Source organism: Bombina bombina, chromosome 6 (assembly GCF_027579735.1).
Source record: "Bombina bombina isolate aBomBom1 chromosome 6, aBomBom1.pri, whole genome shotgun sequence".
In the NCBI taxonomy this organism is placed as follows: Eukaryota; Metazoa; Chordata; class Amphibia; order Anura; family Bombinatoridae; genus Bombina; species Bombina bombina.
In genome coordinates this window covers 219,617,614-219,635,688 of record NC_069504.1, presented here as the reverse complement: position 1 = coordinate 219,635,688, position 18,075 = coordinate 219,617,614, and the positions used below count along the sequence as shown (strand labels likewise).

Below are 18,075 nucleotides of genomic sequence, written 5' to 3'. Positions count from 1 at the left end.
CATGGACTCTTGCTAATATGAAAGAAATGAATTTATCAGGTAAGTTCTTACATAAATTATTTTGGGTTGTGGATTTATTTTTTTCAGCGGAAAATGGCTGTTATCATTTTTTATCCCTCCCTCTCTAGTGACTCTTCTGTGGAGCTCCACATCTTTGGTATTACTATCCCATACGTCACTAGCTCGTGGACTCTTGCCAATTACATGAAAGAAAACATAATTTATTTAAGAACTTACCTGATAACATTCATTTCATTCATATTGGCAAGAGTGCATGAGACCCACCCTTTTTATGGTGTTTATGCTTTTTTGTATAAAGCAGAATTATTTCCGATTCCTTTTTTTGATGCATTTTACTCCTTTTTCTATCACCCCACTACTTGGCTATTCGTTAAACTGAATTGTGGGTGTGGTGAGGGGTGTATTTATAGGCATTTTGAGGTTTGGGAAACTTTGCCCCTCCTCTTAGGATTGTATATTCCATACGTCACTAGCTCATGGACTCTTGCCAGTATGAAAGAAATGAATTTATCAGGTAAGTTCTTACATAAATTGTTTTCTTTCCTGGCAGGGAGAGTCCACGACCCCACTCTATATTTTTTGGCAGCATTTTTCCCTTATCTTCTGGCACCTCTAGTGTTTCTCCTGCTTTTCCTTATTTCCTTGACGGAATGACTGGGGGAGTAGTGGAAGTGGGAGGGATACTTTTGGCTGGGGTGTCTTTGCCGCCTCCTGGTGGTCAGGTGTTGAATTCCCAACAGTAATGAGAGTTGTGGACTCTCCCTGCAAGGAAAGAAAATAATTTATCAGGGAAGCATAAATTTTGTTTTCCAAGGAGTGGGCTAAACTTGGAGTATCATTTACTCCATCTCCAACATTTACAAAGCTTTTTCCTGTCCCTGAGGTTAGTTTGGAGTTATGGGGTACAATACCTAAGGTAGATGGACCTATATCTACTTTAGCAAAAAGGACCACTATTCTCTTGGAGGACACTTCCTCCAAGGATCCCATGGACAGGAAACTGGAATGTTATTTAAGGAGATAATTTTTACAAGGGGGCTTACTTTTTTAACCTGCATTAAGCATTGCTGCTGTGGCAGGTGCTGCAGCTTTTTGGTGCAACTCCCTATCTGATTAGGTTTCCATTGGGTCTCCTTTGGGTGATATTCTGGATCGTATCCAAGCCCTAAAAACGACAAACTCTCATTTGCAATGCCATTATTCAAATTGTTTGCATTAATACTAAGATTACTGGTCTGGCAGTTCTTGCTAGGCGGGCGTTATAGCTTAGGTCTTGGCACGCAGATATAGTGTCCAAATTCAGATTACTGACCCTGGAGTTTAAAAGAAAACCCTTATTTGGCTCAGGTTTAGATTCCATTATCTTCGCTGTGACTGGCGGAAAGGTAACTTTCTTACCTCAGGACAAGAAAACTAGGCCAAAGGAAAGGTTTGAGGGATGCTTTTGTTCCTTTTGCCAAAATGAAACGCAGAGAACTTCATCTTCACAGAAGAATGAAGCCTCAAAGACTACCTGGAGACCAAATCCAATTTGGAACAAATCTAAGCAGCCCAAGATATCTTCTTTGCATGAAGGTGGGGCCCCAGATCTGGATTCCTTTCTGATAGGGGGCAGATTAGAGGCTTGGGCTCAGTACATCAGGACTTTTTGGGTTCTACAAATCATTTCTCATGAGTTCAGGATATGATTTCTCTATCGGCTTCCAAGAGGGAGGTTTATTCTGTCTCACATGTCCAGAAAGCCAGAAAAAAGATTAGCCTTTCTACAATGTGTGAGAGACTTGAAGAACATGGGAGTGGTCAGTTCTGTCTACACTCCTTGGAGGAGAGTTGTTCACTGGTATTATATATATTTATATGCTGATTATCTGGAAGGGCAATTCACTGATAATTTAACCTCTTGTAAGCAATTGCATAGTTCATTAATGCAATTTATGCACTATATCTCACCCTAGACAGCGTCATGCTGTGTGCCCCAACAGCAGAGTTGTCAGGGATTTACAACTTATCTGGGGCTTCGCCAAGGCAGTTAATCTGACCAGCCACCTAAATTCAAAGGATATATTGACTCTGTGATTACTCCACTAGTGGCTGTCATGCCTTCACCTATTAAGCACAGAGCTTGCAAGGGGCAGAAGAGAATCCTTCACAGGCTCATTAGGGACATCACTCGGGTGCATCATGTTTAAGTACCCTGTAGATAAAAAGGAGTTAGTGGAAATATCTTCCTCTGCGGAAGAGGTTTCACTGCTGATGAAGTAGCAGAGTACATGTCCTTTCAATTCCAGATTGGAGAATATACACACTCTCTTGTGTAAAATTTTACTAGTCTTAGAGGTAAAGGATCCACCTCCTGTGTTAAAAAAAAAAAAAAAGTCAAGAACATTGATAAATTTGACAGCTCCTCAACAGCTGTCTATAACGACAGGAACAAACCTGGTGTTCCTTTTGGTCTGAGTTTTAAGAACACGTTTCCTATTTACAAAATTTGAGGTATGGGAAACTATTCCAAAAGTTGATAGAACAATATCCAATTGAGGATAGCACCTAGTTCAAGGATCCCATGGACAAATGCTTGAGACCCTTCACTGGCACTCATTTCAGCTGACAAGCTGCATGTTTTGTTCAACTGTCAATGTAGCTTGTTTTTTCGGCTACTGCAGTCTGGTGTGACAACATTACTGACCACCTTTCTGAGCAAGCGATCTTGGATTTTTTCTACGAAAGTTGTATCTTCAAACCATATTATATATATATATATATTTGACATAATTATTTTTTGGGTTTTTTTTTTTTTAACAACTATACAATTTACTTTTACTTCTATGATAAATTTGTTTCATTATCTTATCCTTTGCTGAAGTAACAGCATTGGCACTACTGGCAGCTAGCTGAACACATCTAGCTAGCCAATCACAAGAGACAAATGTGTGCAGGTTCAGTAACTTGCTCCCACTAGTGTAGGATATGTGCATATTCTTTTTCAACAAGGGATGCAAGTTTAATTTTGAATTTCCTATCCCTTTAATTACGGTTTTGTTTAGAAAATCCTGATGGCTGGAGTCATGGTCTGCTGACATGGTTCTTAAAAACAGACTTTCAAGGAAAGATTTTGTATGGACCTTGACTAGATGCTATTGTTACAACAGTAACTAGAAGTAAGGGAGCTTTTATGTGGCAAGACAAAAAAAAAAAGGCTACGGGCAGGGTTAAGCTCTCTGGGCACTATCGCTCCTTTTTGTCAGTTTTAAGACTCAAATATCTTTCCCAGTGACTCAAGTTAGATACCTTCAAGATCTCTTGAAAGCCTCGTTTGTTCTGCTTAAAGTCCAAACAATCCAAGAAGCCCTTCTTTAAATCTGCACGAAGATGCTGCCCTGAGAGAATGTAGTGGTGGGGGAAGATTGAATCTTTTTCAGGAGGCTTGAGAGAAGCTGCTTCAGATCCTTGGGTAATAAAACTCATCTCCCAAGGGTATCACATAGATTTTTGGTCATGCCGTACTCTATGAAGAATCTTCAAGTCTAGAGAGATCTCTTAAAGGCCAGAGCCTTCTTGGCTCTTGTAACAGAACTGGAAACTATCAAAGTAATCACTCTGATCCCAGTAGAGAAAGAGAATCAAGGGTTCTATTCCTTTATTTTTAATGGGCCAAAGAAAGCAGGTGTTTTCACCCCATTTTGGGTCTCAAGAAATTTCTGACTTTCAAAATTAAGACAATTTGATATGTTTCCTTTAATGCAGTAGGGTCACTTTGTCTACTGTAAACTTAAGATGCTTCTTTGCATATCCCTATTCACTGGGATCAAGTTTTTCAGATTTCGCTTCTTAAACAGGCATTATCAGTTTGTGGTGCTTGAGAGCTCAGGGGATTGCGGTAAATCCCGATCTAGATGACATTCTGGTACAGGCACATTCCAAATCGCAAAGGAACATACAATTCTCCAGTCCCTTTAATTCCTCAAACCAAAATTTATTTTGTGGGTTGCTTAATAGATTCTGTGTCAATGAAGCTGTCTTTCTTGGATCAACACATGCTCAAGTTGCAGAAGGCGTGTGCTCTTCTCCAAAGTGTTAGGTCTTATAGTAGTGGCTTCAAATAATGTTCATTTGCCAAATTCCTCTACAGTTTAGAATGTTGCAGTAGTTGAACGGAGATTACAAATATGTGTGTCAGGGGATCTCACTAGACTGCAAGACAAGGCAGTCCCAAACACAGTGCCATACCCACCAATCTTATTTAGGGGGCCTCATTTCTCCATCCAACATGGATGATGATCACCACAGACACCAACCTGTCAGGCTGGGGTGCGTTCTGGTGGTCAAAGAGAGCATAGGGAGTCTGATCTCTGGTGGTGAGGTTACAGATTAACATATTTGAACTTTGGAATTTTCAAGGCTCAGACAATGTCAGGGATGAGGCTTACATCAAAGCGGAACGCGTATTGACTTTGAGATGAAAAGGGTAGCCCATATTCTAACTTGGTCAAAAAGCCATCCTCGGCAATCCACGTTCCAGGTGTAGACAATTAGGGAACAGATTTTCTTAACTGTACCTTCAACCTGGCAAACGGTCCATGAGTCAGGATGTATTTAACCAGATTGTGAGTCATTGTGGCAAGCAAGAAATAAATTGCATTGCCTCCCTGTTTGAATCTCAAGCTGCCTCCGTATTGTGTGCGATCTCGGTATACGCAGGCAACTCTCATAGAAGCCTTAGTGATTCTATAGCCATTTAATTTACATCTTTCCTCCTTTTGTTTTGCTATCCAGTGTGATCAAATGGCATCTGTACTTTTTATTGTTCAAGCATGGACTCGCTGGATTTGGTTCACAGGTCTAGTCAAGATGTCCTCCAATCCATATAGTCTTCCTCTTAGGAAGGACCTTCACTCTGAAAGTTCCTTCTTTCATCCGGACCTCAGATTAATTTGATGTTATGTGGATTAAACGCCTAATCTTGTCTAAAAGCACTCTATCGAGCAAGGGCAGACATATTCGCCCCTGTCCTCCCCATCTCTCCTCTGGCGGGCAGCATTTCACTGCCGGAATTTCAGATTAGCGCTTGTGTGCAATCCTGCCCGTGCACAGCCAGTCACGCACGAGCAGGAGCTGTCAATCTCCGTGGTCGGGTGAGACGGGGAGATAAAAGTCTCAACCTAAGAGGTGACGAAGAGGGTAGGGAAGCAGCGGTCTGGTGACAACTGCTTGATAATTCGGAACTGCTGGTTCTCTTGTGAGAACCTGCAGTCATACGGAGGAGAAGGGCTTGCTAAAGTGAGCCCCAAAGAGGTTTCTCTAATCAAATCATTAACACCTTGATTCCGGCACAGAAACGTGACCAGGCACATTTATTACAAGCTATGGAAAACTTTTCTTAATTATGAGGCTGTAGGTTACAATTGGAATTCTTTACAAATTCCTCAAATATTAAAATTCTTAGGACTGTCTGGATATAGACTTATCAGCCATTTTCCTTAAAGGTGAGATTTCCACTTGTCAGTCTTGTATCGCGAAAAATATATCTAAGCGGTCTTTAAATTCAAGCTTTTTATTAGGAACTGACCAGCTCCCCCTCTGTGGAAATCAGATCTGGAATGTTAGTGATATTTTAGATGGAGTTCAATTCATCAGTTGTAATGAAGTTGCGCTATAACTTACTTTGTAACACAGATTCAGAGAACCTGTGCTCCACCACCCACTTCTAAAGTCAATTTTTCTGTGAGCTAAATGTTTGAATTGTTCTCCAATCAGCGCTCTAGCTACAACAAAAGTGCCATATGGGGATAACGCTGATTGATTAGTTCAAACCTTTAGGTCACAGAAAATTTTACTTTTGAAATTGGTGGAGGAGTGTGGGGTATCTGAATTTCATATTTATATTAAAAAGTAAGTTATAGCACAACTTAATTACAACTGATAAATTCAACTCCATCTAAAATATCACCAACATTCCGGATCTGATTTTAAAAGGGGAGAGTTTACCATCACTTTTTAACTTGGTGATTTAAGGATTCTTCAGGCCTCTCCTTTTGAGCTCATGCATGGTTTTGATATCCAGCTGTTATCTTGGAAGGTTTTCTTTCTCTTGACTGATTACTCAACCAGAAGGGTATCTGAACTTTGATCTTTAACTCTCCTTAATTTATTTTTAATCAGTATAAGGCATTTTCAGAACCAATTATTCTTTCCTACCTACGTTAGTATTATTGGATAAACATTAATCAGAAAAACTCAGTTTTCATCTTTGATCCTGCATTAGTTTAGAAAGGTCTGAAAGCTATCATCAATTACAAGACATCTCCTCAATCTGAAGGGAACCTACACTTAGCTAATGATCTCAAAGAGTTATGTTGCAGATTTGAAAGGAGCAGTCTCACATCCCTCAATTGCTCTGATCTTCTTTCAACACATCCATCAACATTATCAACTTCTGTTACGCCATCTATTTTCTCCTCCTACTGTTCAACCTGCATTTATCTGCAAAGAGAAGGTGTGCCAGCTATTCCTGAATGATTTACAGACCTGTTGCTTTAACGTCTGTGGTGATGAAATAATTTGGGAGATTAGTGCCGGCCCACTTGAGCAATCACTCGTCCCTCATTAGATCCATTCCAGTTTATTGTGAAAACAGGTCGGTAGATGATGCAGTTAAAGGGACAGTCAACACCAGAATTATTGTTGTTTTTAAAGATAGATACTCCCTTAATTACCCATTCCCCAGTTTTATATAACCAACACAGTTATAATAATACACATTTTACCTCTGTGAATACCTTGTATCTAAGACTCTGCAGACTGCCCACTTATTTCAGTTCTTTTGACAGACTTGCATTTTAGTCAATCTGTGCTCACTCCTCAGTAAATTCACGTGCATGAACTCAATGTTTTCTATATGAAACACATGAACTAACGCCCTCTAGTAGTGAAAAACTGTCAAAATGCATTTAGGTTTGAGGCGTCCTTCATGGTCTAAGAAATTAGCATATGAACCTCCTAGGTTTAGCTTTCAACTAAGAATACCAAGAGAACAAAGCAAAATTGGTGATAAAAGTGAATTGGAAAGTTGTTTAAAATTACATGCCTTATCTGAATCATAAAAGTTTATTTTGGACCTGACTTAAGTTCAGCTTTTAATACCATCGTCCCAGAACTCCTCTTGTCCAAACTAACTGTTCCCACTTCCACCTGCCAGTGGATATTAAATTTCCTACAAGACAGTATGCAATTAGTTGGTTAAATTCACATAGAGCACCTGCCCAATCAGCACTGTCAATCCTCAAGGATGTTTGCTCTCCCCAATATTCTTCTCCATTTAGACAAATGAATCCACCTCAGCTGAAAATAATCGATTCTGTTATGCATCACAATGCAGCTGTTAACGATGCTGCATCGATGCGGTGCAGATCTGAATCGATTCAGGGGATCAGTAACGTCATCACACAACGTCACGTGACCCCTGCCCCTCTCTCAAAGCAGACGAGCAGACAGGATTTGTGTCAGAAACAATCTGTCCTTATGCTTTGCAGTGGCGTGCAGTTTTCATGGTTACAGCCCCCAGCTACACCACATCAGGATTTGCTGTGCACACTGCACAGACATCTGTCATAGTAATTTGACTTACTATTAGATAGATGGGCTGGCTCCTAACTTGACATTCCTGCTTTTTCAAATAAAGATAGCAAGAGAACGAAGAAAAATTAATATGAGTAAATTAGAAAGTTGCTTAAAATTGCATGCTCTATCTGAGCAATGAAAGAATAAATATGGGTTTAGTATCCCTTTAACTAAAAGAAGGATTCTATGTTGCGCTACTTTGAGCGCAGTTTTGCGTCCGTAAAGGGATTTCTAGGAAATCACAGTATCATTCTGTTATTCTCAACAAGTTTTCACTGAACTTTTTGTCTCCTCTTATAATCAATGGTGCCAAGATGAAACTGACTAGTATTAATGCAATATATTTGTCTGTGAAGTAACAGGACAATTAATATAGCTGGTTATTTACCATTTATTTGAGGATCCTGTGTCCTTTTTGTATGATTTATTTTCTTAGCTATTTTCTTAGCTCTCTATCAGTTCAATTTGTGCACTATGGTTAAATTGGTTTTCTTAAAAACATTGATATTATTTGCTTCTCATTCCCTAGTGGATGTCTGTTCTTTATGCCAGCCCCAGATATACACATATATATTCTAATATAATTAGTTTGTGCTGGGTAGGGTAGTCTTTTATATATATATATATATATATATATATATATATATATATATATATATATATATATATATATATATATATATATATATATATATATATATATATATGTATCCTGTATGTGGTCTGCAGTTTTGTTATTGCTTAAAGTATTTTCCAGCACCCAAGCTGACCATTACCTCTCATTATTTCTCATTGTGCAGTTACATTTTCCTTTTTAAAATAAATCTACAGATACATTTCTGTGCATAGTGTATTGTGTTTATAGGCGCTGTCCCATCTTTCACAGTTGTTTGAAAGGATATATATATATATATATATATATATATATATATATATATATATATATAGTGTAATTATGGAATAGAACAAGTTCATGAAAATCATGGGGCGGGAAATTGAATCGTTGACAGGATAATCGAATCGTGAGACCAGTGAAGATGCACATCTCTAAACACTGTCTATGGCTTCATTGACAATGGAGATGAGTCTGTTTAAAGACATGAAGTTCATCAGTTGGCTTTCTAGTGCAGTGAAAACAACTTGGAGCTAAACACACTTGAAACAGTGGAGATGATAGTGGACCTAAGGAGGAACACAACAGCACATCCTCCCCTCACCATCCTGAATAGTACTATCGCCACTGTAGAGTCCTCCAGGTTCTTAGGCTCTACCATCTCACGAGACCTAAAGTGGAGGCCTCACTTTGATTCTGTGCTGAAAAATGACCAATAGAGGCTCTATTTACTTTCACTCTTTCAGTGGAGATGCTGACTCAGTTTTACACAGCTCTAATTGAATCTGTTTTGTGCACTTCACTAATTGTTGTAATCTTCTAATATCTAATTTGGTACTCAATCCAAACCAGACAAATAGTTTGAGCTGCTGAGAGGATTGATATTCCCCTATCCTCTCTTCAGCATTATTGGTTATCCCCTATCCTCTCTTCAGGATCTGTAGTCTTCCAGGATGTGAGAGGACTAGCAAAATAATTTGCGACTCCTCTCACCCTAACCACAACATCTTTGAATTGTTGTCTTTAGGATTGCATCTGAAAGCACGGATTACTAGAACACCCAGGCACAGGGGCAGCTTTTCTCTTGTAAGGTGTATCCAGTCCACGGATTCATCCATTACTTGTGGGATATTCTCCTTTCCAACAGGAAGCTGCAAGAGGATCACCCACAGCAGAGCTGTCTATATAGCTCCTACCCTAACTGCCACCTCCAGTCATTCTCTTGCAGCTCTCGACAAGGGAAGTATCAAGAGAGATGTGGTGAATTAGTGTAGTTTATCTTCAATCAAAAGTTTGTTATTTTTAAATGGTACCGGCGTTGTACTGTTTTGTTACCTCAGGCAGAAATTAGAAGAAGAGTTTTGCCTGAGGTTTTTGATGATCTTAGCAGGTTGTAACTAAGGTCCACTGCTGTTCTCACACATAACTGAAGAGTATGGGGAAACTTCAGCTGGGGGAACGGCCTGCAGAATTAACTGCCCTGAGGTATGTTCAGTATATTTTTTTCTAGAGGATGATAAGAACTAGAAAATGCTGACAGTGCCTGATATATTTAAGGTAAGCCTGATTGCAGTGATTTAATAAACAACTGGCATCATGCTTGCAGTAAAGGGTAATATTCATATTACTTTCTATTATGGCTTAGTATGTAAAACGTTTGCATATATATAAAGAACGTTTTTTTTTTTTACTGAGGGTGATAAATCTTTATTTGGAGCCTAGTTTTCCACATGGCTGACTAGATTTCTCCTAGGAGTAGTTATTTATGGCCCTTTCACTTTGCATGCATGGTGGGAGGGGCCTATTTTCGTGCTCTAATTGCGCAGTTTTTACATTCTGAGACATCCAGCTTCTCTGAAGGAGTCCCCTGACATATTGGACCTCTGTAAAGGGTTTTTTGTGCCTACAAAAGTCGTTTTATGGGAAGGTAGGGGCCACAGTAGAGCTGTGGCAGTTTGCTTGTGACTGTTATAACGGTTTTTACAGTTTTTTTGCTTCGTTTTTGAGCCTGAGGGGTTAATCATCCATTTGCAAGTGGGTACAATGCCATTTTAGTCTGTTATACACACTGTAAAAATTTCATAAAGTTAACTGCTTTTTTCACTGTTTTGCAGTTTTTGTGTTTGTTTTTTTCCCTTAAAGGCACAATACCATTTTTTATAATCTGCTTTTTCACATTAATTAAAGTCTTTTCCAAGCTTGCTGGTCTCATTACTAGTCTGTTAAACATGTCTGACATAGAGGAAACTCCTTGTTCATTATGTTTAGAAGCTGTGGAACCCCCTCTTAGAATGTGTACCAAATGTACTGATCTTACTATAAGTTATAAAGACCATATTCTGGCTTTAAAAGATTTATCACCAGAGGAAATTGACAAGGGGGAAGTTATGCCGACTAACTCTCCCCACGTGTCAGAGCCTATAACTCCTGCTCAAGGGGCGCCAAGTACATCTAGTGCTCCCATTGCGTATACTTTACAAGACATGGCGGCAGTTATGAATCATACTCCTACAGAAGTATTGTCCAAACTGCCAGGGTTACAAGGAAAGCGAGACAGCTCTGGAGCTAGAACAAATACAGAGCTCTCTGACGCTTTAGTAGCTATGTCTGATATACCCTCACAATGTGCAGAAGCCGAAGAAGGAGAGCTTCTATCTGTGGGTGATTTTTCTGACTCGGGGAAGACACTTCAACCTGATTATGATATATCTACATTTAAATTTAAGCTTGAACACCTCCGTATGTTGCTCAGGGAGGTTTTAGCAACTCTGGATGACTGTGACGCCATTGTAGTCCCAGAGAAATTGTGTAAATTGGATAAATACTATGCAGTGCCTGTTTACACTGATGTGTTTCCAATACCTAAGAGGTTTTCAGAAATTATTACTAAGGAATGGGATAGACCAGGTGTATCGTTCTCTCCCCCTCCTGTTTTTAAAAAGATGTTTCCTATAGATGCCGCTACACGGGACTTGTGGCAAACGGTCCCTAAGGTGGAGGGAGCAGTCTCTACCATAGCGATGCGTACAACTATCCCTGTCAAGGACAGTTGTGCTTTTCTAGATCCAATGGACAAAAAATTAGAGGGTTACCTTAAGAAATTTTTTATTCAACAAGGTTTTATTCTCCAGCCCCTTGCATGCATTGCCCCTGTCACTGCTGCTGCGGCCTTCTGGTTTGAGTCTCTAGAAGAGGCTCTACAGGTAGAAACCCCATTGAATGATATCCTTGACAAGCTTAAAGCTCTTAAGCTAGCCAATTCATTTGTTTCTGACGCCGTTGTTCATTTAACCAAGCTAATGGCTAAAAACTCAGGTTTTGCTATTCAGGCGCGTAGTGCGCTATGGCTTAAATCCTAGTCAGCTGACGTTACTTCAAAGTCTAAGCTTCTCAATATTCCCTTCAAGGGGCAGACCCTATTCGGGCCTGGACTGAAGGAGATCATTTCTGATATTACTGGAGGAAAAGGTCACACCCTTCCTCAAGATAGGTCCAACAAATTAAGGACCAAACAGACTAATTTTCTTTCCTTTCGAAATTTCAAGAGTGGCGCAGCTTCAACTTCCTCTAATACAAAGCAAGAGGGAAATTTTGCCCAGTCCAAGCCGGTCTGGAGACCTAACCAGGCTTGGAACAAAGGAAAGCAGGCCAAAAAACCTGCTGCTGCCTCTAAGACAGCATGAAAGATCAGCCCCCGATCCGGAAACGGATCTAGTAGGGGCAGACTTTCCCTTTTCGCCCAGGCTTGGGCAAGAGATGTCCAGGATCCCTGGGCATTGGAAATTGTGTCCCAGGGATATCTTCTGGACTTCAAAGCTTCTTCCCCAAAAGGGAGATTTCATCTCTCACAATTATCTGCAAACCAGATAAAGAGAGAGGCATTCTTACATTGTGTTCAAGACCTCCTAGTTATGGGAGTGATCCACCCAGTTCCAAAGGAGGAACAGGGGCAAGGCTTCTATTCAAATCTGTTTGTAGTTCCCAAGAAAGAGGGAACTTTCAGACCAATGTTACATCTCAAGATCCTAAACAAATTTCTCAGGGTCCCATCTCTCAAGATGGAGACTATTCGAACCATTCTACCTATGATCCAGGAGGGTCAATATATGACTACTGTGGACTTAAAGGATGCTTATCTTCACATTCCGATACACAGAGATTATCATCGGTTTCTCAGGTTTGCCTTCCTAGACAGGCATTACCAGTTTGTGGCTCTTCCCTTTGGGTTAGCTACTGCACCAAGAATCTTTACAAAGGTTCTGGGGTCACTTCTGGCGGTACTAAGGCTGCGGGGTATAGCAGTAGCCCCTTACCCAGACGACATTCTGATACAGGCATCGAATTTTCAAATCGCCAGGTCCCATATGGACATTGTGCTGGCATTCCTGAGGTCTCATGGGTGGAAAGTGAATGAAGAAAAGAGTTCTCTATCCCCTTTCACAAGAGTTTCCTTCCTAGGAACTCTGATAGATTCTGTAGAAATGAAGATTTACCAGACAGAGGCCAGGTTGTCAAAACTTCTAAATTCCTGCCGTGTTCTTTATTCTACTTCTCGCCCTTCAGTGGCTCAGTGTATGGAAGTAATCGGCTTAATGGTAGCGGCAATGGACATAGTGCCGTTTGCCCGTCTACATCTCAGACCGCTGCAACTTTGCATGCTCAGTCAGTGGAATGGGGATTACACAGATTTGTCCCCTCTACTAAATCTGGATCAAGAGACCAGAGATTATCTTCTCTGGTGGCTATCTCTGGTCCATCTGTCCAAGGGTATGACCTTCCGCAGGCCAGATTGGACAATAGTAACGACAGATGCCAGCCTTCTGGGGTGCAGTCTGGAACTCCCTGAAGGCTCAGGGCTCGTGGACTCAGGAGGAGGCACTTCTTCCGATAAACATTCTGGAACTAAGAGCGATATTCAATGCTCTTCAGGCTTGGCCTCAGCTTGCTGCGGTCAGGTTCATCAGATTTCAGTCGGACAATATCACGACTGTAGCCTACATCAACCATCAAGGGGGAACAAGGAGTTCCCTAGCAATGTTGGAGGTTTCAAAAATAATTCTATGGGCAGAGGTTCACTCTTGCCATCTATCAGCTATCCATATCCCAGGAGTAGAAAACTGGGAGGCGGATTTTCTAAGTCGACAGACTTTTCATCCGGAGGTGTTTGCACAGTTGATTCAACTTTGGGGCAAACCAGAACCGGATCTCATGGCGTCTCGTCAGAACGCCAAGCTTCCTTGTTACGGATCCAGGTCCAGGGATCCCAAGGCAGCGCTGATAGATGCTCTAGCAGCGCATTGGTCCTTCATCTGACTTATGTGTTTCCACTGTTTCCTCTGCTCCCTCGTCTGATTGCCAAGATCAAGCAGGAGAGAGCTTCAGTGATTTTGATAGCACCTGCGTGGCCACGCAGGACTTGGTATGCAGATCTGGTGGACATGTCATCCCTTCCACCATGGACTCTGCCGCTGAGGCAGGACCTTCTACTTCAGGGTCCTTTCAACCACCCAAATCTAATTTCTCTGCGTCTGACTGCTTGGAGATTGAACGCTTGATTTTATCAAAACGTGGTTTCTCCGAGTCGGTCATTGATACTTTAATTCAGGCTCGAAAGCCTGTCACCAGGAAAATCTATCATAAGATATGGTGTAAATATCTTCATTGGTGTGAATCCAAGGGTTACTCATGGAGTAAAGTCAGGATTCCCAGGATATTATCTTTTCTCCTAGAAGGATTGGAGAAGGGATTGTCAGCTAGTTCCTTAAAAGGACAGAATTCTGCTCTGTCTATTCTTTTGCACAAGCGTCTGGCGGATGTTCCAGACGTTCAGGCGTTTTGTCAGGCTTTAGTTAGAATCAAGCCTGTGTTTAAACCTGTTGCTCCGCCATGGAGTTTAAATTTAGTTCTTAAAGTTCTTCAAGGGGTTCCGTTTGAACCTCTGCATTCCATAGATATCAAGCACTTATCTTGGAAAGTTCTGTTTTTGGTAGCTATCTCTTCGGCTTGAAGAGTTTCAGAGTTATCTGCCTTACAGTGTGATTCCCCTTATCTGATCTTCCATGCAGATAAGGTAGTTTTGCGTACCAAACCTGGGTTTCTTCCTAAGGTGGTATCTAATAAGAATATCAATCCGGAGATTGTTGTTCCGTCACTGTGTCCTAATCCTTCTTCAAAGACGGAACGTCTATTACATAATCTTGACGTGGTTCGTGCTTTGAAGTTTTATTTACAAGCTACTAAGGATTTTGGTCAAACATCGGCATTGTTTGTTGTCTACTCTGGACAGAGAAGGGGCCAAAAGGCTTCAGCTACTTCTTTCTTTTTGGTTAAGAATTATGATCCGCTTAGCTTATGAGACTGCTGGCCAGCAGCCTCCTGAAAGAATTACAGCTCATTCCACTAGAGCGGTGGCTTCCACATGGGCTTTTAAAAATGAGGCTTCTGTTGAACAGATTTGTAAGGCGGCGACTTGGTCTTCGCTTCATACTTTTTCTAAATTCTACAAATTTGATACTTTTGCTTCTTTGGAGGCTATTTTTGGGAGAAAGGTCTTACAGGCAGTGGTGCCTTCCGTTTAAGCGCCTGCCTTGTCCCTCCCTTCATCCGTGTCCTATAGCTTTGGTATTGGTATCCCACAAGAAAATGGATGAATCCGTGGACTGGATACACCCTACAAGAGAAAACAACATTTATGCTTACCTGATAAATTTATTTCTCTTGTGGTGTATCCAGTCCATGGCCCGCCCTGTCATTTTAAGGCAGGTGTTTTTTATTTTTAAACTACAGTCACCACTGCACCCTATAGTTTCTCCTTTCTCTTGCTTGTCTTCGGTCGAATGACTGGAGGTGGCAGTTAGGGGAGGAGCTGTATAGACAGCTCTGCTGTGGGTGTCCTCTTGCAGCTTCCTGTTGGGAAGGAGCATATCCCACAAGTAATGGATGAATCCGTGGACTGGATACACCACAAGAGAAATACATTTATCAGGTAAGCATAAATGTTTTTTCCACAGGTCACCTACCTTTATAAACATATCTCCTATGGTTTTTCTCAGTGAAACACTGCTATTGCTAGTGCAATCCTTACGGTTAGTTTAATTCTCTTTAGTAATACAGTCTCTTGTATTAGATATTGTATGTATAACATGGAAGCTCATTCACCAAAAAAATTCATTGTGTGTGCATGCAAACTTGACAATAAAACTTGATTCTAAAGAGAAGTGTTCATTTTTAATTGCTCTCTCTTAGTATTGGCATTTGTGTATATAGACAGATAATATGATGAGGCCCTTGTGTGTGTGTGTGTGTATATATATATATATATATATATATATATATAGAGAGAGAGAGAGAGAGAGAGAGAGAGAGAGAGAGAGAGAGAGAGAGAGAGAGAGATTGATTAAATTAGGATGCATGATCAACCCTGTAAGCTTGGCCATATGTATGTGTTGTAGTTTCAATGAGCAACCATAGCTATTTCATATACAAAAATAGACCTAAATTATAAATTGCTCACATTTTATACACTGCATTTGAAATAACATGTCATTGTAAACACATTAACATGAAACCAGTTTTATAGTACCCTGCCCCTTTTAGAACACAGCACACAAATCTTTGCAGGTGATTAGCAGTGTTTAAAAGTTCTAAACTGATTAGAAATTGTGATTTATGACTGTTTGCTTATTTTTTAAATAGGTTTGCCACAGTAAGAGTGGTGAAGTTGATTCATCTAAAGTGGCAAATCTTGTGAAAGCATACGTAGACAAGTATAAACACTCGCGGAAAAAGGGGCCTGATTGAAAAGCTCTGAGAACACACATTTCCTGGAGTCAAGTAGATTAAGGACTGCAAATATAATTGTCAAAGTGCAATTTCAGTGTTTGTCATTAATATAATTATTCAGAGCTGTAATTGGAATCAGGTTTTGATAAAATTATTTTTCAATGTAGGAATATGTTTGATTACACTTAGATATGTTACTTGCCCCCCATAAATAAAATTTTGTTTTTACTGTCAAGGAATCATCATGATGTACAGCATATTGAATTAATGAGATATGTAATATTGAAAGATCTTTATGTCCGTATTTGGCTTTTCAGCCAGGTACTGTATGTACAGTACATATAATTTGTTGGGTAAAATTTCTGATCCTAAGAATCACTTTAAACGTTTTTTCCTTAATTGTTGTGAAATGTTTCCTCCACTTCTTCCAAGTCTAACTGGACACACTGATTATTTACACAATGTATGTACCTGTCAAAATCTTGATAAAGAAACTGATCAGAAAATAAACTTTCAGAACTATCATTATGTCCAGGAAATATATAATAAATCTATTTTTTATTTTTTTATTTTTTTTAATAATATGGACAACAAATTCTGATGTTTTTTTTTTTATATATATATATATATATATATATATATATATATATATATATATATATATATAGGTTTGTGCTCTATATGCACAGTATTATTAACATTTGCAATCTCACAGTGAGAGAAACATTTTTTCAAGAGTGCTAGAAAGGTTTACTGTTCCATTGTTTTGCTAAAGAAAAAAAAAAGCCAGTGTGTAATATGAAAAAGGAATATTGCAAAGTTTATTCCAAAACTGTTTTTCCCATTTAAACTCCTCTTCCACACTTGTGGAATAATGTGCAGCTCTAGCCTTACCGTAAAGGTAAAAATGCTTTCTCTCCCCCCCCCCCAAAAAAAAAAATTAATATTGCTCTCTGCTGCCTGTATAGGAGTTTAGTTTTTATCTGTTTGGAGTGTGATAGACTGAGCCGGAGTATTTTTCTCTTGTAAAGGTGTATCCAGTCCACGGGTTCATCCATTACTTGTGGGATATTCTTCTTCCCAACAGGAAGTTGCAAGAGGACACCCACAGCAGAGCTGTCTATATAGCTCCTCCCCTAACTGCCACCCCCAGTCATTCTCTTGCAAGCTCTCGACAAGAAAGGAAGTATCAAGAGAGATGTGGTGAATTAGTGTAGTTTTTTACCTTCAATCAAAAGTTTGTTATTTTTAAACGGTACCGGCGTTGTACTGTTTTTACTCTCAGGCAGAAATTGGAAGAAGAATTCTGCCTGGAGGTTTGATGATCTTAGCGGTTTGTAACTAAGGTCCATTGCTGTTCTCACACATAACTGAAGAGTATGGAAAGAATACTTCAGTTGGGGGGACGGTCTGCAGATTGCCTGCTTTGAGGTATGTTCAGTATATTTTTTTTCTAGAGATATAAGGTCTAGAAAATGCTGACAGTGCCTGGTATATTTGAGGTAAGCCTGATACAGTGATTTAACAGCAACTGAGATCATGCTTGCAAAAAAGGGTAATATTCATGTTAATACTCATATTACTTAGTGTAAAAACGTTTGCATGTTTTATAGTAAAAACGTTTTTTCTCTGAGGGTGAGAAATTTTTATTTTGGGGCCTAGTTTTCCACATAGCTTATTAGATCACTCCTAAAAAAGACCCTCTGACATTCAGTGCATGGTGGGAGGGGCCTATTTTCGCGCACTTTATGCGCAGTTGATATTCAGACTGAGACATACAGCTTCCCTAAAGGAGTCCTCTGGCATCTAGGACCACTATAGAGGGTGTTTTTTCCTGCATAAATCGTGTTTAAGGGCAGGTAGGGCCACAGCTCAGTGTTTGACTGTTTTTCCGTTTTTCTAATCCGTTTTGTGGCTTAAGGGGTTAATCATCCATTTGCAAGTGGGTGCAATGCTGCTTTAGTCTCTTATACACACTGTAAAAATTTCGTAGAGTTTACTACTTTTTATCATTGTTTTGCAGTTTATGAGGTAGTTTTTTT

General features: G+C 39.9%; 1 protein-coding gene across 1 annotated transcript in view; it reads left to right on the top strand.

The window, feature by feature from the left end:
• The window catches only part of SCAF11 (SR-related CTD associated factor 11), a 519,944-nt gene extending 503,386 nt beyond the window's left edge, over nucleotides 1-16,558 (top strand). The window contains exon 14 of the mRNA XM_053719207.1: nucleotides 15,947-16,558. Coding sequence (XP_053575182.1) covers nucleotides 15,947-16,051 — 105 coding nt within the window. The 3' untranslated portion in view covers nucleotides 16,052-16,558. The remainder of the gene's footprint in view (nucleotides 1-15,946) is intronic.
• The last annotated feature ends 1,517 nt before the right edge of the window (nucleotides 16,559-18,075 follow it).